The sequence below is a fragment of the Mesoplodon densirostris genome, chromosome 16 (assembly GCF_025265405.1).
Source record: "Mesoplodon densirostris isolate mMesDen1 chromosome 16, mMesDen1 primary haplotype, whole genome shotgun sequence".
Lineage (NCBI taxonomy): Eukaryota > Metazoa > Chordata > Mammalia > Artiodactyla > Ziphiidae > Mesoplodon > Mesoplodon densirostris.
The window spans coordinates 85,384,279-85,409,103 of record NC_082676.1 but is presented as its reverse complement, the minus strand read 5'-3'; the positions used below and the strand labels follow the sequence as shown (position 1 = coordinate 85,409,103).

The 24,825-nt window shown below is 57.5% G+C and overlaps 1 protein-coding gene across 1 annotated transcript in view; it reads left to right on the top strand.

Moving 5' to 3' along the window:
• SDK1 (sidekick cell adhesion molecule 1) overlaps window positions 1–24,825 on the top strand; it is an 831,209-nt gene that overhangs the window by 785,820 nt on the left and 20,564 nt on the right. Inside the window, exons 36-41 of the mRNA XM_060079272.1 lie at window positions 715–830; window positions 2,704–2,890; window positions 4,618–4,755; window positions 12,005–12,166; window positions 12,732–12,857; window positions 23,357–23,521. Coding sequence (XP_059935255.1) covers window positions 715–830; window positions 2,704–2,890; window positions 4,618–4,755; window positions 12,005–12,166; window positions 12,732–12,857; window positions 23,357–23,521 — 894 coding nt within the window. The remainder of the gene's footprint in view (window positions 1–714; window positions 831–2,703; window positions 2,891–4,617; window positions 4,756–12,004; window positions 12,167–12,731; window positions 12,858–23,356; window positions 23,522–24,825) is intronic.

Genomic DNA, 24,825 nt, shown 5'->3' with positions numbered 1-24,825 from the left:
GGGTCCTCCTGGGGGGCGCGGAGCTGTGGCCTCTGTGCTCCGCCCCCGAGGAGGGGCAGCCCCGGGTCTGCAGACGTCAGCTCCACCTGGAGCAGGGCTTCGTACCCCAGGATCCGGGACTCGTGGTGGGAACACAGATGCCTTTCTTTCTTTATTTTTGGCCGCGAGGCCTGTGGGATCGTAGTTCCCTGACCAGGGATCGAACCCAGGCCCTCGGCAGTGAAAGCGCAGAGTCCTAACCACTGGGCCGCCAGGGAGCTCCCACAAATGCCTTTATTTTCTCCGAGTTCCACCTGGAACTGAGCATCTCCCTCGGTTATGAATGTGACGACGTACCAGTGCCGCATCACTGGGGCCTGGGACTCTCTCAGCAGCAGGGCCCCCGGGTGTGCCCCCGTCGGGGCGAGGTTGGCTGTTGCCGTGCCATCTCTGCTCATCCCACCTGACCTCAGAGCCGTCGCTAGAGCAGCTCCTAAGCCTGACTTCAGGGCTCAGTCACAAGCACAAGCACGTGGGTTACTATATCACACCTTCGTTTTCCAAAGCTCTGCTGTGCCTCGATATAATCGGTTTTCTTTGGGATTCTCCAGATTTCATTTCATGCATTTAAAGGCGTGGTTCTGAGAAGGGTTCGTGGTCATGTTGGCATACAAGCGGGGTGGTCCAGGGCAGGGTCTCGGGACTTCTCAGCGGACCCCGCTGTTCTCTCCGCAGCCCCGGCCATGGCTCCGCAGCGCGTGCAGGTGAACCCGCTCACAGCCAGCCAGCTGGAGGTCACGTGGGACCCACCGCCGCCCGAGAGCCAGAACGGAAACATCCAGGGCTACAAGGCAAGGCACTCTCTCGCTTGATTTGGCTCTTCCTTCCAGGTCACTTGTGGGCCAGGGTCAGTGGCCTGAATCCCCAGATCTCCCGAGGGCTCCGCTGGGACCGTGGCCGCCCTCGGCTCACCCTGCCCTTCTGCTTCCCGTCCTGACTCAGGCCGACGGACCCTTGGCCCCCAGAGCCCGGGCATCGCCGAGCGGCTGGAACGGGCTCAGCCTGCCCTTGCCTCTGGCCTGGGAGAGCGGGGCTCAGTTCCCCACGCAGCCAGCAGCGCCTCCCTCCCCTTGCACCCCCTCTGGGAGTCTCCACGCCTTTGCTGACAGTAAAAGGGAGGTACTCAAGAGAACAGGTTCCCCCGCTCCCCAAGCCCTGCCCTGGGTCCGAGTCTCTTGTTCGGTAGGTCCAGGATGGGGTCCAAGGGTTTGCGTGCTCCTGGGAGCCTCACTTTGAGAACCCTTACACTGAACTGTCATGATTCCACATTAAATATCCCAGAGGTGGGATCCAAGAAAGGCAGCAGCCCGTTGCAGTCCGAGCATCAGGTGATGAACGATGACACAGCGTTGGTGGGGGCAGGAAGCCCCCCGCAGTGTTCCACCTCCAACATCACCCCTGCGTAGGGGGCTCGGACCCCGTGAGATCAGCTAAAACCGTCCTGAAGTGCCTGCCGTCCCTTGAAAACTCCCCACCTTCCTCCAGAGTGAATTTCCTTGTCTGGTCTGTTGAGCCCAAGTTGATCAGTCATCAGACTCCATGGGCTGGCCTACCCTGCAGACTATTGGACCAATTAGATGTCCCTTTAAAAATGACATTTGTAGGTGTTTTGTGAAAATAAATACCATCCTCCACGGCAGGGCACCTGCAGTGGTTAATGAGGTCATGGCAAGTGCCCTGAGCCCGGAGGCAAGGTGCTGTTTATGTATGTCCAAAACATGTTTCCTAATTTCCTAATGATAGAGACATTGAACCTGGATATTGATTTCAAGTTAGTGAGGCCTGTTCAAGCAGAGCATCTCATCTGGTCAGTTCAGAGAGCAGAAGCTGAACTGCGTCTTGCAGGTGGATACAGAGAGGCTCCCCCGCCAGCTCTGCTCCGGCCTGGCCGGGCGTGCGGGCACGGGAAAGCAGGCCCCGGGCCCCGCGCTGCCTGGCAGCCTCGGCTGCCCTGTGCGTGGGCCAGCGGCTCTCACGGCCTGGCCTGTTGTAGGCCCACAGAGCCGAGGTGGATCCGTGGATTGGGGTTGTCTTTGGGTGGCCTGGCTGGCACTGGCTTGCGCAGTGGTTCTCGGCCAGCTGTCTAGGGAAGCAGTTCTGATGACCTTAGCAAACCTTTGTATGCGGGCATCATGTTCGCCCACGAGTGCGTTAAAAACTAGACGAGAAGAAACGGAACCCAGGAGAAACAAGGGCTGCTCCAACAGGGCTGAGCCCTATGTGGTTCATCTCCACGTTATTTTTGGCTGTTTTCATATCCAGAGTATTGGGTCACATTGATCCAAGGCTTCGATCTCAGCCTTAAAGAAAACGTGGGAGCGTAGGGTAGAGGTTGGGGGCTTGTTCTCCCCACAGGCTGGAGCAGGGGGTAGACTGGTCTCCCTTCTGTCCAGAAGCTTGGGGGAAGGGGCACGGCCCCCACAGCCAGCCCTGTGAGAGAAAAGGCACTTTCCTGGCAGCCAAAGGAGATGCCACCTCCATCCTCAGGCCCCGTCCACCCTGGCCTGGCCTCAGCCACCCCCGGCTCTGCAGAGCACAGCTCGGGCCCCAGGAGCACTCAGGTCCCCTCTGGCTCCGTGGCCACCTGTCCCCAGGCTGAGAAACAGAGGGGGCGCCACCCCTTCCCTCCCATGCTGGCCTCCAGCCTCTGGCTCTTTCTGGCAGATCTACTACTGGGAGGCGGACAGCCAGAACGAAACAGAGAAGATGAGGGTACTGTTCCTGCCCGAGACGACAGCGAAGCTGAAGAACCTCACCAGCCACACCAAGTACCTGGTCAGCATCTCGGCCTTCAACGCTGCTGGAGACGGGCCCAGGAGTGACCCCCAGCAGGGCCGCACCCACCAGGCCGGTAGGAGGACAGTGTGTTTCCTTTCCACAGCCTGGGTCACCTCCCTGCTCTGGAGCTGTTCCCCGACCCTCCCTCTCCATTCCCTCCGCTCTCCGCTCTGCCTGTCCTGTAAGCCAGAGCCCACGTAACTGGGAATTTCTGGGTCCGATTCATGTGGTGTCCCTAGCGCCCAGCCCAGGCCTGCTGCATGGAGCTGCCCCGTAAGCATCCACCAGTGTGAGCAGCGTGGGCCATGGGGGGCCGGGTTCCATCTGCACAAGGCCTCATCTGTCACCAGCAGGACTTGCTCCAGGCCCCCGGGGGAGTCTCTCAGGGTCCAGATCCCAGGGCAGGGGAGCTCCTTGTATGTTGATGTGCTGAGCCCAGGCCGCAGTGTTGGCCTCCCTGGGCCTCTGGGCCACAGAGTCCTCTGGAAGCAGCTGGCAGGCCGTCTCTCAGACACAAGCCCCGTGCAGGTCCTAGGGCATGGCCGGGCTGCCCTGCCGGAGTTCACACTGCCTGTGACTTCCTCTCCTCATCTGGGGTACGTTCTGAGCCGCTCACTCACTCTCCTGGCGACTTGCAGAGTCCCTAGTGGTTTGGGGCGCTTCCTGAGGCTGACCAGGCTTCCCGAGGGAATGGCGGCTGGGCCCTGGGTCCCGGGAGCTCTGGGGCCTTCTTGAGATGCAGGGAGTGGAAGGCTGGCAGTGTAAGGTAGGGAGCCCGTGGGGCACAGACCCACCGGCTCTGGGCTCCCCAAACCTCTGTGGGTTCAGCCTTCCCGGGAACAGGGGCTCCTGAGCGTCAGGCCCCCTGGGAGATGACCATGACTGCATTGCAGGGACTGTGTCCTCGGGGCCCGTCCAGCAGCCCGGAAGGGGCTGTCTGTGGACTGTGGGCTCTGAACAGGAAGGGTATGGGCGGACCTGTGGGGCTGAGGGTAGGAGGTGGAGGCCCTCAGGCACTGCAGGCCTGGCGGGTCACAGGGCCAAAGGGCCCCCAGGGACAGGGGAGGACCGAAAGGGGGCAAGTGGGGGCCGATTCAGTGGGCATTTCTGAGCACGGAGGGGAACCCAGCTAGGGGGGCATCCGTGCCCACTGGGGTAGGGGCAGCTCTGGGTGCCAGCACCCACCCGGCCCTCCCACGGGGCCCAGGCAGACGGGAGCTGTGGGTGGGGTCGGCGTCCTCCCTGGCCACACAGCCTGCCTCTGCATCTGCCAGGAGCTTCTTCCAGCTCAGGGTGGCGCGTGAGCTCCCCCATCTCCAGACCAAGGGGGACAGTGAGATGGCCGGGCGCCCGTGGGATTTCAGATGAGGACCAGTGTGCGGGGGTGTCCTCGGAGGCCTCTGGGCCCCCCAGGAGGGGAGGGGAGGGGAGAGCCCCCCCGAGAGGAGCAGGACTGGAGCCCGTGGAATCCTCCAGCAAGTGCTAGAAGATGGCACTGTCTGCACTTCATTTTCTGTTTCCATCCATTATTCGTTTTCATGCCTTTGTCATTGCATCTCTCAGGCTCCTTTGTGTTTAAACGCCGCCATTTTCTCTGCTCTTCTCGGGAGGGTCTGAGTTTCTGATTGACCCTGGGAAGTTCGGAGATGATCAATAAATCTCCTTTTCATCCACGGCATTGAGACTTCACTAAATTGGAGATACCATCTAATAAGATCTCTGTTCCACGCGGAGGCGTGGACACTTACGTAGATGACGTAAAGGGGCTTTGGTGAACGTCCTCTCTGTCCTGTCCTCCAGCTCCCGGGACCCCCAGCTTTCTGGCATTCTCGGAAGTAACCTCCACCACGCTGAACGTTTCATGGGGGGAGCCCACGGCAGCCAATGGCGTCCTGCAGGGCTACCGAGTGGTGTACGAGCCCTTAGCGCCTGTCCAAGGTAAGCCTCCCGGCTGCGTGGCAGCCACCGTCTACACGGCTCGGCGCCGGGAGGAGCGGGTGAACCGCCTGAGTGCGTCCGGGGCTCCACACGGCCCTCCCCGCAGGGCCCCTGACCCGGCCTCTGTATCCCCCAAGACCCGCCTCTCCTGCTGCGCCTGAGCTCTCAGTGCTCGTCCCAGCCTGGGTGCCGCAAGCTGGAGCCACGAGGGCAGCTGGGCCCGGATGCTTCCCTCGGGGGCTCCTCGGGGGCTGCCTTCATTCTTCCGTTTACTCAGTGAGGCTTTTGTTTGTTTTTTGTGTCGGGGGTGGGGGTTTTTTGGCCTGCACCTTACGGGATGTTTCCCCACCAGGGATTGAACCCCGGGCCACTGCAGTGAAAGTGCCGCGTCCTAACCACTAGACTGCCAGGGAACTCTGGTTAGCAAGTCTTTTTTAAGCGCTTGCTGTGTGCCAGGTGCCATTCTAGATGCTGGAGTCTGTGGATCCAGGGAAGCTGGGATCTGAGCTGACCTGTTCATCGAGATCCTTGTTTTCCTGAGTGCAGTGAGCTGTGCTCCAGGGAGGAGAGAGCCACACATGAACAGACACACACAGAGTCTGATAGTGATCAGCGCTGTGAAGGAGGGAGTGGGGGCCTTCCCTGGTGGCGCAGTGGTTGAGAGTCCGCCTGCCGATGCAGGGGACACGGGTTCGTGCCCCAGTCTGGGAAGATCCCAAATGCTGTGGAGCGGCTGGGCCCGTGAGCCATGGCCGCTGAGCCTGCGCGTCCGGAGCCTGTGCTGTGCAACGGGAGAGGCCACAACAGTGAGAGGCCCGCGCACCACACACACAAAAAAAAGAAGAGAGTGGGACCGCGTGAGAGCGTTGGGCGTGGAGCGGAGACAGGCGCCGAGAGACAGGAAGGGCCCAGGAGCCCAGCGTCCGAGGCGAGACTGGCCCACAGAGGCTCGGTCACGCGGGGCCTGCAGGGAGGGGGCAATGCTAGTCATCCGGGCGGCCACAGGGCCAGTGACGTGGGGCCGAGGTGGAGCCAGAGGCACTGGGTCTGAGTTATAGGAGACCGGGATCCCCAGCTGAATCAACCCTGGCGCCACCAGGGGGGCTGGCTGGGGGCTCTGGGAGGGGATGATGGACGGGAGAGGAGAGGACAGGTGCAGGGGTGGACAGGGTGGGCGGGAGGGAGCCGGGCCGTGATGGCATAGCTCTGTCCCTACGCCCCTGTTGTAGTTGGTGCCTCCAGCTCTGTGTTGATTTGATTTCTTATCCACTCATCTCTGCCCACTGCCCAACTCCCGGAGCGCACACTGAGGGCTGAGCGGGCATTTCTTTCTGTCCCCACTGTGTGCCCGGCACTGTGGTGCAGAGAAGGGAGGTGAAGCCCTGGTCATAGACACAGACAGACTGTAGAAGTTGTGGATTATTTAATGTCTGGGAGGAAAAGACATCGCCCACCCATCAACTGATATTGGCTCTCCATTTAAAGCCGTGATAAAAGCTTCCTTTTAAAACAAGCACATTCAAGTAAAACAGGGAGTTGATTTGAAGAAGAAAAGTCAAGCCCTAGATTTTATTTCATCGAATCTACACTGCCATGGCCTGTGAGATTCATTGTTATTTTATGAAGTGCTGAGAAAGAAAAAATGCTTCCACTAAACCACGGCCCAGTCCTCTTGAAGCATCAGTTCCGAGCTGCATCCCAAATCAGAGATGTAAAAATGCGAGGGGGATAAAGTGCGTCTCAGAAAATCGATGAACTTAGGTAAATAACAGTAGAGGTGACAGAGGGTCCTTCCTGTCTCTCACGTGAACTTGGGTAAATAACAGTAGAGGTGACGTGTGGAAACGGTTTGTAAAACAGCCAAGAGGCTGGGGACCCGCACTGATTTAGCACACTCTGCTGTGTCTTTTCAGCACCCAGCACCTATCTGGGGACAGGTGGCCTGGGCGTGGCTTGGGTCAAGGTCCAGAAGGAGACGGGCCACGTTCCTGCTCGTTCAGTAGGGAGGGAGGGCCGAGAATTAATGGAGACTTTCATTGTGCTCACCAGCGTTCCCTGCACACGCATGCACGCACGCACACGCATGCACACAGATTCCACGAGCCCAGGTCCCACACACCTTTTCAAGGATATTAACCCACTAGTGCCGTTCAGATGGGAAAGGGTTGCCAAGAACGGTGCCTGACTGGCCTCCGCCTCCTTCCTCACCCCAGACCGTGAGTGAGGTTTCCCACGCTTCCCCCGGCAGGTGACTGACTGCTGAGCAGAGCATCTGTGTGGGGAGGTTTGCACCGTCTTTCCAGAAACCCCACGGCCCACACCTGTCTCCTTGGCCTCCCGGCAAGGCCACGGCCCAGCCGGATTCCGCCGCGGGGCCTGGCTGTGCCCCCTGTTACCCTCCTCTGCGCGGTCAGGCGCTAGAATTGCTGCCGGGTTGCTGCAGAGCTTCCCCACGCCTGCCCCCTGCCCCCGCCTCATCCCCAGGGACACATCAGCAGCTCGAATTCCCAGTGTCCTCGGGGCTGCTTGTTTGTTTCACGTCGTTTGGACACTCGGGTCCACCACAAGCAGCTCACAGGGTTCTCCCGGTGCCCCCGTCAACGCGACCCCACCAAGCACACCGACCGGTAGGTGCCGTCCCTCCAGCACTGACTACACGGCAGGCCGCACCCACCGCTCTCGAGTGTTCTCTCCTCATCCTCACCACAGCCCTGCGGGGCGCGCTGCATCTATCCTCATGCCACAGACAGAGCAGTCGGGCTGGGCTTCCCTGGTGGCGCAGTGGTTGAGAGTCCGCCTGCCGATGCAGGGGACACGGGTTCGTGCCCCGGTCCGGGAGGATCCCACATGCCGCGGAGTGGCTGGGCCCGTGAGCCATGGCCGCTGAGCCTGTGCGTCCGGAGCCTGTGCTCCGCAACGGGAGAGGTCACGACAGTGAGAGGCCCGTGTACCGCAAAAAAAAAAAAAAAAGCAGTCGGGCTTCGGGCCCTTAAGACATTGTCCGCGGCCTACAGTTGGGGAACGGCGGGGGGAGAAGAGGGATTCGAACGCAGGCGGGCGAGTTCAAGAGCCGAGGTCTTATCTGTCACGTGATGGGGACCGTCCGGAGCACTTGTGTCTCTGAACGTGATGGCAAGCGGCAGAGATGGAGCCCGAGGGCAGTCAGGAAAGCATCGTGCTTTCCCGCCGCGGGTGGGGCTTGCCGTTCCCTGGAGTGGCAACAGGTGGAGTCACTTCGGTCACAGCCGTCTTCCCCTCGTTTCGCAAGTAGCGAGATATCCGCCGTCCGCAGCGCGTCCCTTGTCTGTGGGGAGGGCCGCTGCTCTCAGCCTGGGTCTCCGGCCAGTGTGCCAGCCCTGCCGTCGGAGCAGGGACGGGGGCTCAGCCCTGCGCTCACTCAGCCGCTGCCCCGGCTCCTGCACCCTCAGTGGCAAACTGTCCAGACGCCAGGCTCTGGCTGTGCACGTCCCAGACCCACTGACGCCTGCTTGCCTGTCAAGTGGCCGGTCCAGGGCTGGGGCTACCCCACGTGACAATGACGGTGACAGGAAGCGTCCAGTCCCGCCTGAGGCGTCGCAGGGCTGCCTCTAGCACCAGGCCAGCGCTAAGCCTGGCCGCCAACCGCAGGCCACCCCGCCCCCCGACAGCTCGGGCCCTGCTCCCGCTGGGGTGAGGCTGGCCACAGGCCTCGAGCCTCCCCCGGCCTCCCTGGCAACCAGCAAACACCCCTTCCCCAGGAGCAGAGCTCACCGGCCCACTGCCCTGGTGCCGCCCTGGTGACCCTGTGACCTTCCGAAGTGCCCTGCTCACCGCCAACCCACCATCACGTCCCAGGATCCCACCACGAGCCCGCCTGGACCACGGCCTCTGCCAGAACCCCTGACCTAGCCAGATGTACACTAGTCCTGGGCCCTTCCAGCGGCCACAGCTGGCAGCCAGAGAGGAGCACGGCCCGGCCGAAGTGGGGCCATAAGGAGGCCATCACACGGGGCGTGGGCAGTGGCTGCCGGTGGCAGTCCTCCTGCTGGTGGGTGTCACGGGTCGAGCACAGGACAGCCCCAGATCGAGCCCCATTGCGTTCCTCCGGACTTGGCCGTGAGACTCACAGTGACCACTGGAGCAGTAACCGCCGTGGGGCGGGCGGAGGCGTGGAAAGCGTTTGCACGCGGGAGGCACCCTGTCCTCTCGTGGACACGCCTGAGCCGGCCCTCGGGGAGATGCCGGGGACGTGACCTCTCCGTCCTCTTGCCTTGGTGGACAGCCGACCACCTGCCGGGCACGTGAGGACCAGCCATAGCTGCAAGCAGGAGCCCGGCCACGATCGGCCACGCCAGCCACCTCCCAAGACCTGACCAGCAGGGTCGTGAGCTGAGCTCCACAGTGGCCGCCATAAGCCCTGGGTGCTGGGGCAGCGTGGCCGCCGCGGAGTGTGAGAGCTGCAGCTGGGGACCCAGGTGGATCGCAGCGCCTGGAGTTTAACGTGCTTTCGAACAGTCACTGCAGGGTCTGGATCCGGCCCTCCTGCCACTGCTGTGAGGTGGGCACTGCCCACTCAGGACTGACAGGAAACGGAGGCCTGCAAAGGTCAAGTGCATCGCCCAGCGTCACACGGGGAAGAAGTAACAGGCCTGGGACAGGCTCCAAATCCCGGGGCGTCTGCACTCCCCGTCCCACTGGCCAACCCTGCGAGTTTCAGAGGGAACCCGCCCTCAGCCGATCATGGAGCAGTGGCGCTCGCCCTGGGCGCCTCTCTGCCCGGGCTCTTTGGGGCATTCTGACCTAAGACCGCACCGTTGCCTAGCTGAGCAGGCCCAACACCGTGGACAGAGTCGTGGGTGGGAACAGAGAGGCTGAACGCCAGGCCGTGGCTGTGAAAGCACCACACAGCTTCCCAGACCCGCTGAGGGCAGGCTGCCCTGCGTCCCCACACCTGGGTCCATCCCTCCCCAGCGGCCCCCAGTTCCCCGATTCTATGTCTCCTCCCCTTAGGGCGGCTGGCTGATCTGATGGGTGTGCAGGCCTCTTGGAGGGCGCCTCCTGGGGAAGCCTGGCCCGCAGCCCCCTCGCTGTTGGATCTGGGATTTAGGCAGGGAACCATGAAAGTAGCAAGCGGGGCTCCGAACCATTTCTGTTCTCTCATATGCCTCAGAGGACCCGTGCATCTCCCAGAGATATGGCTGCAAACACAGGGAGAACCTCGAGCATCTTTATTTTATATTAACTCTCTGTGATAACGCCGGTTCCCTTGTGAAGATCACCAAGGATATGATATTTATGTTGATAAACACGTACACAACTTTGTGGTAAAGACAGTAAAAAAGCAGTTGTAAAGCAGTGACCTCATCCTGGGGTGACCCTTCTCCATGCCCCCTCCCCCAGGCTCAGGCAGCGTCTGGAGGGACACCTGTAGACCCTGGTCGGGCAGCCTGCAGCCCAGGCCCCAGGAACAGGGGCGTCGATGTGGTATTGCAGTGCTGTGGACCCCGGGTCCCTCCACCAGGAAAATAGGCCTGGCTGCGTGGGGAGCCCCCAGGCCCTCAGAACACTGAGCCGTGTCCTTGGGAATCTGATTCCATAGAAGATCTATTTTTATGTTTTCTTACATGTTTGAAATGGAAGTATTTCAGGCGACTGCACCCTGAGGTTTGGAGTGCAGGGCATGGTTTTAAAGTTGACTGAATAAATAAGACGCTGACGTGTTTGGGATGGGGGAGGGGGAGGGGAGCAGACCAGCTCTACCTCTTGGCGGGACAGAATTCACAAAATCTGTGCACAGGGTTGGTTTTGCTCTGAGGAGAAGGAGGGCATTTTTTAACAAAAGAAGGGGCTGCTCTTCAGGAAAACTTTATATCCGACAGGATCCCGTGTGTGTTCACTGGTGACAGTCAACCGTGGGTGCAGATTGTCATCCCTGAAACCCCGTTCTGGAGCGATGCAGCTGAGGGGCGGCCTCTCTGTGCAGAAATGGCCCTGCTTCTCTACCGAAAAGCCCCAGTCACGCAAGAGAACAGCCCAAATTGCTCCGAAATAACTTGGAAGAGAATCATGTAGCTGAACAAATGTTTCATAAAAGGCACAACATGAAGACAGTAAACCAATTAGAAGGGCTTCTGGAGACCTGTAGGGTCAGAGGAATTTGCTTGGATGACTTTGAAAGCTGGACCCACTTTGTAGCGAGGACGCACGTTGCTGGGCTCTTCTGAGGTCAAGGCCGCCCTAGGATTCAAGGTGCAGATAACACCGGCCGGTCGCGGCGAGGGCAGGCGGCGCCTTGGTCTTGAGAAGCCCGGCCGTTCTCTGTGTGTGGGACACGGTGGCGCAGACGCTGGGCCCAGGACAGCAGGCACCCGGCGCGTCTCTTCCACACGACCTCTGCTGACTAACGAGTCCTGGAACTGCCCCAACCTGACATCCTCCTCCAAGAGGTCCTGACAGACATCGGTGTGTTGAAGGCTCTGAGAAGTCCCGCAGTCTAGAGCTTACGTAGCTTTTTTTGTTTGAATGCTTCATTTTCAGACTTGTTTTACCAAAGAACCCTATTTTCCCTTCTGGAAAATGCTGTGTTTGTGTACTTTTCAGTTTGTATCCCCAAAGTATCCAACCTCTATTTTCTAATTAAACCTAGTACACCCAGCATCCCATCTGCTTGGTGTCTGTGTTGGTGAGGGAAGCGTCTCTGTGCTGGCACAGGTCTGTGGAGCTGCGTCACCACCGCTCTCTGTGGTGACAGGTTCGTCATGTTTCAGGGTCTGTGGATGAAGTTGTCATGCATTGCCAAAGCCCTTAGGCCGCAGGGTGGGCCCCGCAGTGGGGGGCGCCTTCAGCCCACGCAGAGTCTTCCTCCATCTTCTTCCTCCACGTTCTCTCCCCCGGCTAAGCTGGGAAGCCCGAGGTTGCCTCCGACGTGACACAGGGCTTTGTGCAGCTCCAAGCCAAGCGGGGAGGGACCCTCCGGATGTCGGGGGCCTGCCCCCACCGTGGTGCCAGTTGCCGGGGCTCCCTCCCCACCGACGTGGCCAGTGAGCCGGGGCCTCCTCCCGCGTGCCATGAGGGTGGTTCTTCCCCGTGTCAGCACCCGCTTACCAAGCTTAGACTCTAACAGCACTTACGTGTGCTAAAAATCGGCCATTACCGGCACTTACAGTCCCAGTGGTGAGAAACGCTTCCGCAGCAAACCTCGCGGCCTCCTGGTGGTCAGAGCCGAAGAGGCGGTGCTCAGGGCCCCTCTCGCCCTTCCCGGCGGCTCTAGGGGTCAGCAAGGTGGTGACGGTGGACGTGAAGGGGAACCGGCAGCGCTGGCTGAAGGTGCGCGACCTCACCAAGGGGGTGACCTACTTCTTCCGAGTGCAAGCGCGGACCATCGCCTACGGGCCCGAGCTGCGGGCCAGCGTCACGGCCGGGCCGGCCGAGGGTGAGTATCAGGCCTCCTTCGTCCGGCCGGGGCTTGGTCTGCACTCCCGTCGAGCCGTGCTGGACGCTCAGAGCCAGCGTCAGCTCAGGACTCTTTTGGCCCCGCCTTCCAAGGCGTGTGTTAACTGAACGTCTGCACGCGGATGCATTCAGTGTGGGCGAGCAAGTTGTTAGGTGTTGAGCGTGTCCAGTGTGTATTTGTTTTCTGGAAAAAAGCGAAAAGAAGTGCATTCCATTTTTGAAATAAGATACATAGGAAACATTTGAAGTTTTCCTGGCATGAAGAGGGGCCACGTGGTTCCTGCTGCGCAAATGCCCTCGGCCTCTGTGTAAGTGCTTTTGGAGGAGAGGGCAGTGGGTCGAGCGGGCACCTCCACGCCTCAGCTCTCTTGATGCTCTGATGGACCCTGTGAGGCCAGTGTCAGCCACACCCCGACTTTCAAGATGAGGGACCGGGACTGACCCAGGGGGAGCCCCGCCTGGAGACCTAGCAGCAGAACTGGCCCCTCTGCGGGCCCAGGAGTCCTGGGCCAAAGCCCACCCACTCTTTTCTCCTCTGTCCACAGGTTCCCCGGGCTCCCCTCGAGACGTCTCGGTCACCAGATCCGCCTCTGAGCTCACCCTGCAGTGGACGGAGGGCCGTGCGGGCAGGACGCCCACCACGGGCTACGTCATCGAGGCCAGGCCCTCAGGTAGGTCGGGCGAAACCCCGAAATGGTGTGTCTGCATCTGTAAAAGAGGGGACGTGTCAGAGCTTGGGGCCTCCCTGGCCCAGCATTTCCCTGATGACATGGAGACGGAGGGCACTGACTTGAAATGAGAGGATCCCTCTCACTCCCCCACCCCCCGCTGTTGATTTTTTAATATTTATTTATTATTTACTTATTTATTTTGGCCGCGCCGGGTCTCAGATGTGGCACACGGGATATTCGTTGCGGCCTGCGGACTCTTAGTTGCGGCCTCCGGGATCTAGTTCCCTGACCAGGGATGGAACCCTGTTGCGAGCGCAGAGCCCTACCCACTGGACCACCAGGGAAGCCCCCCACTCCCCCATTTTCATAACCACGGCCGCGCTAGCAACCTCATGGGCCTCAGACCCATGGTGTTCTGGCCACGTTACCCAGGCTTAGGGGGAGGATGATTGTCACCTGGATACACGTGCGTGAGAACTTAGGGTCACTTAAGGCCGTCCTCGGCTCGGCGGTGAGACCCATAGGCGTTGTCAGAGGCTCCTCTCGAGATCTCGGTGGAGAGCGTGCTGCTCATTTCGGATCGTCATGAACCTTCCTGTTAGCAGTGAAACCCACACGTCACCCACGGAGAGCGAGGCTGAGATCCACCCCGACCCCATCCGCCCCAAAAGGGCTTCCGCCTTCTCTCTGTTCAAGTAATGCCTGAGGGCGGACGTCGCTGGAAAGTGAACGATGGTTTGAGTCGGATGTTACAGCTGGAGCTGGGGGGGCGTCACCCTCGAGGAGCCCCGGGCACATTCCCCGCGACCTTCAGACGGCCGTACGGCTCAGCATGAACATACACGGCGTGCCAGGGACGCACTCGGAAAGCGAATCGCCAGGCCCCGCTGCCAGATGGACTACAGCGCTGCGAGCACTGCAGTGCGCTGTTTAAAGAAGCTATTAGACCGAGAGGGAAGGTCCCCGGAGTTGCAGACGTCACAGGCGTCCCTCCTCCCCGCCAAATGGCTGTTGAAAGATTACTGGTTAGAAGTGCCTTCTAGAAACTTCTAAGGAGAAACCTAGTACATAAAACCAAAACAGTGTCTACGTAAAGGCGATGTGAATCCTTCTTTGGCTCAAGAATGCCCATGTTCAGCCCCCGGGCCTGGGGGACCCCGACAGTTTCTGATAAGCAGGGCATGTGTCCTTTTCTGGAATTGGAGGGTCCCAAATCCGTGACGGGGCTGGACTCGCCAGAGGCCTCTGTGGTCACTTGGTCCCCCCGTACCTCTGAAAGCAGTGAACCCAGAAGAGCCAGCCAGCTCTCTGCTGGCGACATCTGACCCGGGGCACTTTCGGAGATCAACAAGTGCCGTGGCTGAGAGGCCCTGTGAGGTCTGTGCCCAGACTGAGGCAGTGGAGGCTGCACGGACCCCAGAAGGCCAAGCCGCTCACTCCCCAAACCCAGGGAGGGCGCTTGTTGCAACGGTTGCCTGGCTCAGGCCCACCAAGGGGCTCCATCAGCTTCAACGGGAAAAAATACGTTTTTATCTTCACGAGCCCTCTAGCTGAAACTTAGCTTTCCCTTCACTTATAAACACGTGTTAGTTTGCTTGGCTACTGTAACCGAGTAGCAAACACTGGGTGGCATAGATAATAGAAACGTGTTCTGTCTCAGGTCTGGAGGCTGGAACCCCAGATCGAGGTGTCGGCAGGGTTGGTTCCCTCTGGGGGCCATCGGGGAGGATCTGGTCCAGGCCTCTCCCCTGGCTTCTGGCGTGTCGCTAACAACCTTTGCAGGTCCTTGGCTTGTAGCAGAAGCATCAGTCAGACCCCTACCTTCCTCTTCACGTGGCCTCCCCACTGTGTTCCTGTGTCCAAACTTCCCCCTTTTAGAAGAACCCAGTCATACTGGATTAGGGCCCACCCTCGTGACCTCATCTTAACTAATTACGTCTGCAAAGACCCTATTTCCAAATAAGGTCGCATTCTGAGATACTGAGGATTAGGCCTTGAAGGTATGAATGATGAGGGGACCCAGTTCAACACATAACCGTAGGTGAGAAACCACGTAAGTAACTGCAGTACCTGTGAAACCGCCAGCAGTAGAAATCACAGCTACGTTCACATCATGTGCCCGCTGTGCAGAGGTTTCCCAGGATCGTTCGTACTCATCACGGCGTTGAAATTATGGTCGTCTGCAGACCCTGCTAGACCTTCTTATCAAAAGCGTTCGTGAAGAAGCGAAAACGTCTGAGTCCCCTGGGACAAGGGTGTCACCTCAGTGCACGTCTCTCCACCACATCTTCCAAGGACCACGTAGCTTAACAAGGGTGCAAAGAAAACCCACGTGATCCAGACCTTCTGCGTACCCAGGAGACGGACGTGACTGTGAACTTGCGGTTACTGCTAGGCATTTATGAGCATCACCGATATAACTGGTTTCCTTTTCAGTTTTACTTTATGCATGAAAACCATTCTGAGATGGGGTCCTTCAGAGTCAGCAGGTTGCCAGAGGGTCCACGGCACCAAGAAAAGATTAGGAAGCCTTGCTCTAGAGGACACGCACCCAAGACTCCCGGCTTGTCGTTTCCTTCTACCTGAAGGCTTGTCTCCCCGACAAGAGTTAAAGATCCCAGTGGACACGTGGCTATAAAAGGGCCACACGAGGCACCCTTGAGGCGATGGAAATGCTGTGGATGTGTTACCGACCAGGGTTCTTGGCCTCCTTCCTCAGTAGAAATCGATCAGAGGCCAGACAGGAAATTCAGGCAAGGCTTTATTGGGCTTTATTGGCTTTATTGCTGCAGCAGGGGGGTGCGAGAACGAGCAACAGCTTCCCTTGCTTGCTCACTCCCTGATGGGGGCGGGGCAGGGGGTGGAGTGAGCTTGTTTCTTACATGGGGTGAGGGTAGGGGTGTATCCAGGAGTCGCGCCAGAGGGGAGGCTTAGGTGTTTTGCCCACCTCTTAGGTGGTGTTGTATGCAGGTGGCATGCTCAGTACCCTGCTTTTGCTCCCAACCCCCTGCTTTTGCTCCAGTCTCTTCAAAAGTGGTAGTTGGGTTTTTGGGTCTCTGTATCTTTTGGGTCCAGAATTTGTCCCAACTGGGCATGCACGTAGTTATTTTTAGTCTCGTACAGTTTCTTTGGTTTTTGTTTCTCGAGGAGAGACGTGTCCAGGTGCAAGCATTGCAGCAAAGGGTCCCGTCAGGACTGTCAACATCAGTTTCCCGGTTGCACTGTACTGTAGCTTCCCAGCATGACCGCCTTGCTGGGGAACAGGGGGCTGGAACACTGGATAAAGGACACGTGGGATGCCTGTGCTATTTACCACAGCTGCATGGGAACCTACAATGATCTCAAAATAAAAAGCTTAGCTTAAGTTTTTTTAAAAATCTCCACGGATGGTCTCCTCCCCCTGGTCAGTCAGGTGCACCGTCTCTCTGAAACGAGCACCTTCGTGTCAGTGATAGGCCTGCGGTGAACGGAACTCCCCACCAGCCAGACGCAGGCGCGCAGGCCTGGAATCTTAGCCCTAGTGAGCGCTCGGGGCCGCCCCAGGGTGGGGAGGGTGGGGTCTCAGGCTCCCTGGGGAGCTGGTTCATTTCCCCTTGTGCTGTCACTGCTCATCCCTCTGCTGTGAGGAAGGAAACGCGGTGCTTGGTGGTTACAAGTGCAGCTTCAGGGAGTCTGGAAGGGGCGTTGCCCCACACCCGAGGGCCTCACCCAGACACGAGCCCTCTGCCGGCAGCTGGCGGTCTGACTCCCTGGGTCATTACCAGAAGGTGGAAGCTGACCCACGGGGACCAAGACACGCCAGGAAACTGACCCAGAGGACCCTGTCGTTTTCGGCGAGCCCCGAAGATTCTGCTTCACTTTCTCAACATTGGGAAGCAGGTTGCCAGCGATTTCGACTGGGCCAGAACAGGCTGCCGGCCTCACCATCCAGCCAGTGAAAGTTGAGGGAGACGCCCTCTCCCCCCCACCGCCCTTCCCCCGTAACGGAGGCCTGCAGCTGCTTGGAGTCAGATGAAATGCATTTACGGATGGTCCGTATTTATTAAACACCTTGCCAGTACCCTGGGCTTTGGATCTCAGCTGTCATCTAGTACAGGCCTCATGACGCAGAACAGCAAATGCCGCAGCATCTCACTCTCGCCCCGAAGCTCCTTGGCGACACCCTCTCCGGGCAGAGCAGTGGTGTCTGAAGGGAGCTCAGTAGTGGTGCTGGGCCCTGGAGGGGTAGTTTTTAATAGGGGGCCACCCAGCTTCCCGTCACCGCGGGCATCTGGAAAGACTGAGCCACTTTGTTGGGTGGCCCTGGGGGCCCCAGGCTGCCTGCCATTCCCCACCAGGCCTCATCTCCACCTTGCCTTTGGAAGGCATGGAGCTCGTCCACTTGGCTGGTGCGGGGAGGGTGGCCAGCAGGCTCCAGCGGCCCGGGCAGGTGGCCCTGCAGCCTTGTGCATCTTCACTTGAACCCCTGCAAATTCTGCTGATGCCCTAACATGATAACACCGAACTGAACAGCAGCTGGTGACATTCACGTGGGACTAGGACACACACCCCCCCTCACTCCTGGAGAAGGGCAGTCAGTGAGTGTGGACGCGGCCCCAGACGCCACAGGACAGCCTTGCCGAAGGTGCGTGTCTCTGGTTGGGCGAAGGTTTCTTCCCAGTTGGTGTTGCTAAGCTCCCAGGAAGGCGATGGAAACTATGCAGGGGCATATGCAGATGATTTATTTACACAAATTGTCCCGAGGCATTTTACTGTATAGATCAGGAAACCTAATTTACATATTTACACAATAGACCAGAATGGCACTAAAGGAACTATAAATATATTTTCCTCTCCACAGCAGCCGTGAAATACATATTTAGGATGTACCCAACGCAAGGCAGACATTGTGTTGCTCTTTTCACGAGTAATGTATTTAGCCCAGAGAGGAGAGGGGGTCAGATGGAGCAGGGCCCCTGTCCCCGTGGGCCCCTCCCTGCCCACTTGCGGTCCTCCTGGGGCCCCCCAGGCCCCTCCCCACTCTTTCTGTCCACTTCTGATCTTTGCCCGCGGGACTTTTCAACGGAACAAAGGAAAACAATCAGTGCTTTTCAGAAGGTTTAAAATCCATGGAAGTTGCCAAGTCAGCGTCCTCAGCCCGAGGGCTGCGGCTGCAGTTCTGACTCTGTCCCTGGCCTGCGTTCACTTCTTCTCTCCTTCACGACCCCGAGTTGACAGCCTGTCGGGCTCTGCAGCCGTTTCTCTCTGGGCTGGGTCCTGGTCCTGGCCCATCCTTTGCATTTCGACGTTCATCTCACTGGTGTCCTACCTTCAACAAGGATCGGATAACATACAATTATTTTATCATCAGATGTATTTAGCCTCAGGTGTAAGCCCCACCTGTTTCAGCTCAATTTCCGACCCAGCCCAGTTACACCAAGAGCAATGGCAGCGTTTAGGACATAAGCAGCTACCAGGCTCAGAGCTGCAAGCCGACGTCATGGCGCTGGTTACGTGAGTTAGTGGAACCAGAACCTTTGGGCCGTGAATGACAGTTTCATTCAGCGTGGAGACCCTGCTGGGTTGTCCACGAGCTCAAACGTCTTTCTTGGCGTCTGCCTTGAAACCTGCCACAGACATACGCTTCTGGGCGTCGGCAGGGTAAGTGGAGCGCAGACCCTGGGATTCGGGAGGACGGTGTCCCTGCTCCCCTGTTACAAGGGCACGGCCGGGAGCAGATGTGCCTGGGCGGCAAGGTGCTGGCCCCGCAGGAGAGAAGCTGCCTCGCGCCAAGCGCCAGAAACAAGTGCGGTCGGGGCAGCGACCCGTGTGGACTGGAGGCGCTTGCTCTCCTGGAGGATATTCAGTATTAGCCGTTCTCCTTTTTTAGTAAACAAATGCTGCCATAGGGCAGCCAGGACCGAGAGCTTATATCTTTAAAGGAAAACCAGCCAGTGGGGCGCATGTGCGTGTGTGGACCCTCACGCAGCTTTCCTTCCGAGCCCGGCAGGGATGGAGGTGTGTGACCGGAGTTCGGCTCATCGAGCCGCATTCTGCCACGTGTATTTCTCCACGGCTCCCCCGCCTTCATACCTCGAGGTGGCGTCTTCCCAGCAGTGTCACAGTAAGGGGAGGCCAGGAAGGTGCTGGGCGTCCAAGAAGGGGACCCAAGCCCGGCAAGATGCCACGGACACCCCGCCACAGACATCAGGAGGCCCCGGCCTGAAGGTCGACATGTCTCCCAGGAAGGTCGAAGTCCTGGCACCGCCCGCAGGGCTGGTCCTCAGGCCTCTGGCATTGGCCATCCAGAGATGTGGCTTTGGGAAACGAGCGACTGCCCTCCTCGGGCCAATCACGAGTTCCCCACACGAGGGTGATGTAGGGGTAGGAGCGCCCCCAGTGGGGAGGGAAAGCAGGCTGGGGTCTGCTGAGCACCCGGCGGGGTGGCCTCGCCTGGGGTCTGACAGCCGGCTGAATGCATCCCCAGAAAAACACAAGGGCCCTCACTCCCCTCAAGTATTGATTGAGAATGTAAATCCAGGCCCGAGGATTATCCTGGCGTGTGGAAAATCAGTAGCACAAATCTCATTATGTTTAATAGTTCTCTAATGTTATTTTTCCCCCTAATTTGTAGACATACTTTTCTCCATCAATGATTTATTGAGATATTTAACAACATAATACAAGCGAGGAAAGCAATCCACAGAGGAGAGACAGAGTGGAGGCCTCGGCAGCCGCCAGGGTTTTCTGCCCACCGTGATCGCGGTGTGAATATGCGTGTGGATAAATAGCCCAGGGAATCACAAGTGGAGCCTAACATGCTGAGTGTGCTAATTTTGGAAAGGCGGAATTAAGCAGAATAAAAGTGCGAACTTCCTTCAGAAGGAAATTCTCTTGGTATGACTCCTCCCCTCGCAGCGTTTTTCAATGTAAAGTAAATCGTGTGTTGAGATTCTGTATCAATATTTTTAAATGTTTTTATGAAAAATTCACATAATTCCTGGAGCTATGACAGATTGCTTAAAATAAAATGTGGAGTTTAGGTGACAGGAGAGGCAGGGGAAGTAATTCTTTTTCTTCAGTAGCAGGAAAGCATTACAGAAACATTAGTGTAAAAGACATCCAGAGAACCCACTGCAGCAGTGTTCAAGCCTGCTGCAGATGGTCTGGGAATGCCTTTCACACTCTTAAGTCCCTTAATTTCAATGGTTTTAAGCAGTATCCAGTTTACAAGAGTCTGTATTTTTTTCTTCAGTCTCTTTCACAGCATAAAATTATCTGTCTTTTTAGAGGGAAAACATTGCACAATTTATTCAATGCTTAAAGCCCTTGGCACAGTGACTTGCTCATAGTAAGTGCTAAATAAAATGGTGGTGGTTATTATTTCTGAAAGCTCCCTGTGCCAGGCCCTGTGAAAGGCTGTGGGGGCACAAAGATGCATGGATGGATGGATGATGGATGGATGGGTAGATGGAGGGATGGATGGAAGGAGGAAAGGGAAGGGAAGGGAAGGAGTAAGGAAGGGGTGATGAATCATGTCAACTGATATTTATTGAACTCCTGAAAAATTCAAGAGCCCAGTGGTGCAGACAGACAGGTAATGTAAAGAAGTGTTCTGGAGGCCCCTGGGCAGAAGCTGCCGTCCCTTCCTGGAGTGTAGGAGTGGGTCAAGGCTGGCCTCAAAAAGATGAATCTGAAAGGGTGCGACGACCTTGTTGATTTTCCTCCATCACCCCCCTGCCCCAGAGACTTATAAACAGCTCACTGAGAACAGGAATCTCACCTGATCCCCTGCTGGCTGGAACAGGGCCTGACCAAAGAGGGAGCACTTCAGTATTTGTGGATCGAATGCGTGGGTGAGTGAGAGGGGGTGGAGGGGGAGGATGCCTGCCGCCACACGGAGACGCCAGGCAGAGGGAGTGGCTCGTGCAGAGGAAACGCCCCCTCCGTGCCTGTTATTCCCCGAGCATTCTTGCCAAACCAGAAATAAATCACATATGACAATCGTGAGTGTAAACCTTAATATGTTTAGAAGGAAAAGAAAGGCTTAAGCTATGACTTGCCATTTGGACATTATTAGTGGTAATGGGTCACTTGGTGAGAAACTACTATAAATGTGAATATTTAGAAATAAATCATCATCTTACTCCCTTTTTGCCTGTACAGAGATTTATGCCTTGAAAGTCTCATTCACATCCATTCCTTCATTAACCTGTGACTACAAGGACTTAATCGGTGCAAACTCGAAACCCTACGCAAATACAACTTACACACTAGCGATCTCTTTCTGGTTACTGTGGGGTTGACCCTCTCAAACATATCTGGTGTTCCAAGGTGTGTGATAAGGTTGGTTTCCAGATAACCCCCCGCCCCCCCGTAAAGCTGTCTGCACATATGCATGCATATTCAAATGTGCATGGAGATTCCTCTCCAGATCTCCTGTTTTTAAAAGATCACAAACCTGTGCCTATAAAAGAATTTATAATTCATGAAGGAGCACTATTTCAAATGAACATTTTGGGCCCTGAGCCCACTTTTTACTGAAAAGACCTCCTTAGAGATTGGATTTATATTTTATTTTGCAAACACTCACAGAGTGTACTGCTTACTAAGCACTTTATCAGTATTAACTTGTTTAACCCTTGCAACACACCTGTGATGTAGATGCCCTTTGTTGTCACCGTTTCACAGATGAGGCACAGAGAGGTTAAGTACTCTCCCTAAGGTCACACAGCTAATGTGCGGTGAGGCAGTCTTCACACCAAGGCTGTCTAGCTTCTTCCTTTCTCTCTGCACCTGATTTTCTGGCTTTAATTTCAATTTTATTAATGTTTTCCTACACGTCAGGACTTAAAGAAATTCAATATGTATTTTCATTGTGGTAAAATACATAACATACAATTTACCATTTTAACCATTTTTAGGTGTACAGTTCAGTAGCATTAAGTATATCCACGTCGTTGCACAACCATCACCACCACCCACCTCCAGAACTTGTCCATCTTCCCAAACTGAAACTCTGTCACCGTCAACCCTATCCCCCTCCCCCTCCCCCTGGCGCCCACCCTGCTACTTTCTGTCTCTATGAATTTGCTCTAGGGACCTCCTATAAGTGGAATCATACAGTATTTATCCTTTTTGTTTCTGACTTACCTCACTGAGCACCCTGTCCTTGGGTTCACCCATGTTGTAGCAGGTGTCAGAGTTTCCTTCCTTTTTAAGGCTGAAACATATTTCATTGTATGGATGGACCCCCTTTTCTTTATCCATTCCTGTGTTGGACGTTTGTGTTGCCTCCACCTTCTGGCTACCGTGAATAATGCTCTATGAACACAGATGTGTCGGTGTCTGTTCAAAATTCAGTCTATTTTTTAAAATTTGTACCTGTATTCGGTAGCACCTGGGCATAGATTAAATGGCTACTGGTCTTAGGGCAGGTTTGATGCTGCAGTGCCTCCAAAGGATGCTCAGACTCGAGGGCGGCACTTGGGGAGTTCGGTTCGGCAGGTTAAGGCAGGGTCCCCAGGTGAGGGAACCAGGCCCCGGCAGGGTTGTCCCAGAGCACGTGCACCGCCATGCCAGTTGCCACTCGGCGCCTTCACCCCACGAGAGCACGTGACCCGTTATCGATTATGGAAACTTGCGCCGGGCACACTGCAGCGACCGCCCCAGGCAGTGGGGACAGCATGACAGCATCTCTGCAAGGCTGGCAGCCGGCTGGCAAGAGAGGCTTTGTTCACGGACGTGTACACACGACCACACGGGAAACAGAGGGCGAGTGGGAAGCAGCCGCAGAGCACAGGGGGATCGGCTCGGTGCTTTGTTCATGGACGTGTACACACGACCACACGGGAGACAGAGGGCGAGTGGGAAGCAGCCGCAGAGCACAGGGGGATCGGCTCGGTGCTTTGTGACCGCCTGGAGGGGTGGGATAGGGAGGCTGGGAGGGAGGGAGACGCAAGAGGGAGAGGATATGGGAATATATGTATACGTATAGCTGATTCACTTTGTCATAAAGCAGAAACTAACACACCACTGTAAAGCAACTATACTCCAATAAAGATGTAAAAAAAAAAAAAAAAAGAGGCGTTCAAAGTTTTTTCTTTGACCCGCCGGCTGGATTGTCGTTTCCAGTTAGAAAGCAGTGGGACTGAGAACTCAGGTCAGCAGCTGGTGCACGCAGGCGCCACTGGGCCAGCGGGTGTCCTCGGTGAGCCTGAAAGGTGGGCTTAGGGACACGCAGCAGGAGGTGGTCGGTGGGCAGCCGGAACCCTCCACCGAAGGTGAGATCCAGTCAGAAACCAGAGGCCGGAGAGCACTGGGGAAAATGCTTCCGCCCAGCTTGCAGCCTTAGCGGAGTCCAGTCACCAGGGGGAGGCCCCTCTCCCGCCTGTGCCCCCGGCCCCGCAGCTCCCCCAGCCTCAGGCTCACATCCGTACCCCGGGGAGGGAGCTGGGAGCTGAGGGCAGGGTGGGCATCCATGCGCAGGCGCCCTGACCTCTGCTCTCTCTGCTCCGCAGATGAAGGCCTGTGGGACATGTTTGTGAAGGACATTCCACGGGGCGCCACATCCTACACCGCCAGCCTGGACAAGCTCAGGCAAGGAGTGACCTACGAGTTCCGGGTGGTGGCCGTGAACCAGGTGGGCTACGGGGAGCCCAGCAGCCCCCCCGCTGCCGTGTCAGGTAGGAGCCCTGCCCGGGAATCCCGGGGCGATGCCCCTCCTTCGGGGGCAGGGAGGGTGACCTGGAGCCACGGTGACGGAAGGAGGACCGGCGCACGCCTCCCGAGGAGCTGGGAGGACGGCACGGGCCCCGCGCGCTCCGCACTCCCGACCACGCTGTGCTCCAGCCGTTCTGAATTCTCATCTCTCCCTGAGCGCTGGAGCCACCAGCTCCAGCCGGGCGGGGTCCCCCCGGGGAGGAGGCTTCCCAGGCAAAGTGGAGCCCAAGACCCTCCACGAGGGGACGCGTCCTCATCGTGGAGCCATGGGCCGGTCTTGAAAAGCAAAGATCGCCCCCGGCAGCCACCGGGGAGTGTGTTAGCCCTTGACACGCGGTCGTGTCCGATGGGGACCCCGGCGAGCCCTGCGCCTGAAGTGGGAGGTGCCAGCCCCCCGCCCTGCTCTGGGTGGAGCAGCAGACACGGGGGAGGCCAGGCTCCCTTTCCCAGAGCTCGAGTGTCAGTGGAGACAAACTCTGTGCTCACCAGTGACGTGGCAGGGGGTGTAACAGCTGGGGGTCAAAGTGACTGCCCGAAAATCAGGAAGGGCTTCTCAGAGGAGGGAGCCTGGGTCTGGGTCTTGAAGGGTGCAGGGGGGTGGCTGCAGGGAAGGGAGAGCCTGGGACGAGGCAGAGGAAGTAGCAGGTGAGGAGCCCGGTGAGGACCAGCTGGTGGGGAGGGGAGGGCAGGTGAGGCTGGTCCCAGGCACGCGTGAGAAGCAGGTCTCCACCCCGCCTGCACCTTAGGGTCACCCCTCAGGAATGCCTAGAAAACAGCCACGCAGGGCCCCACCCTGGACAGCAACTGCATCGCTGGGGGCACAGGTCTGGGCTTGATGATTGTCTAGCTCTGCAGCGGTCCTTACGTGCAGCCAAGATTGCGAGCCGGGCTGTAGAGGGGTTGAGTGAGGGCTGGCCACTGGAGGTGATCTGGAGAAGGGAGCAGGCCAAGTCCGGGCCAGAAGCCACGAGAGCCTTCCTTCCCATCAAGACAAATATGTTTCCCTTCCCTGCAGTCACATTTGTCCAAGCTGCTGACTGCACTTGTTTAAATTGAAAGCATCCTTCATCCTTTCCCTGTCGTGAGTCTGGAGGAAGGGTAGCGTCTTGGGCGCTCAGGCCCCTGGTCTCGGAGCAACGTGAATCCCAGGGGCGCTCAGTGAGAGGGGCTGCAGGATGGACCCGGGCACCACTCGCTTGTTTAACGAACAGTACGTAGAAAAGTCAAATTTTCCTCGCTTCCTTCATCTTTATTAAGAAAATTGTAA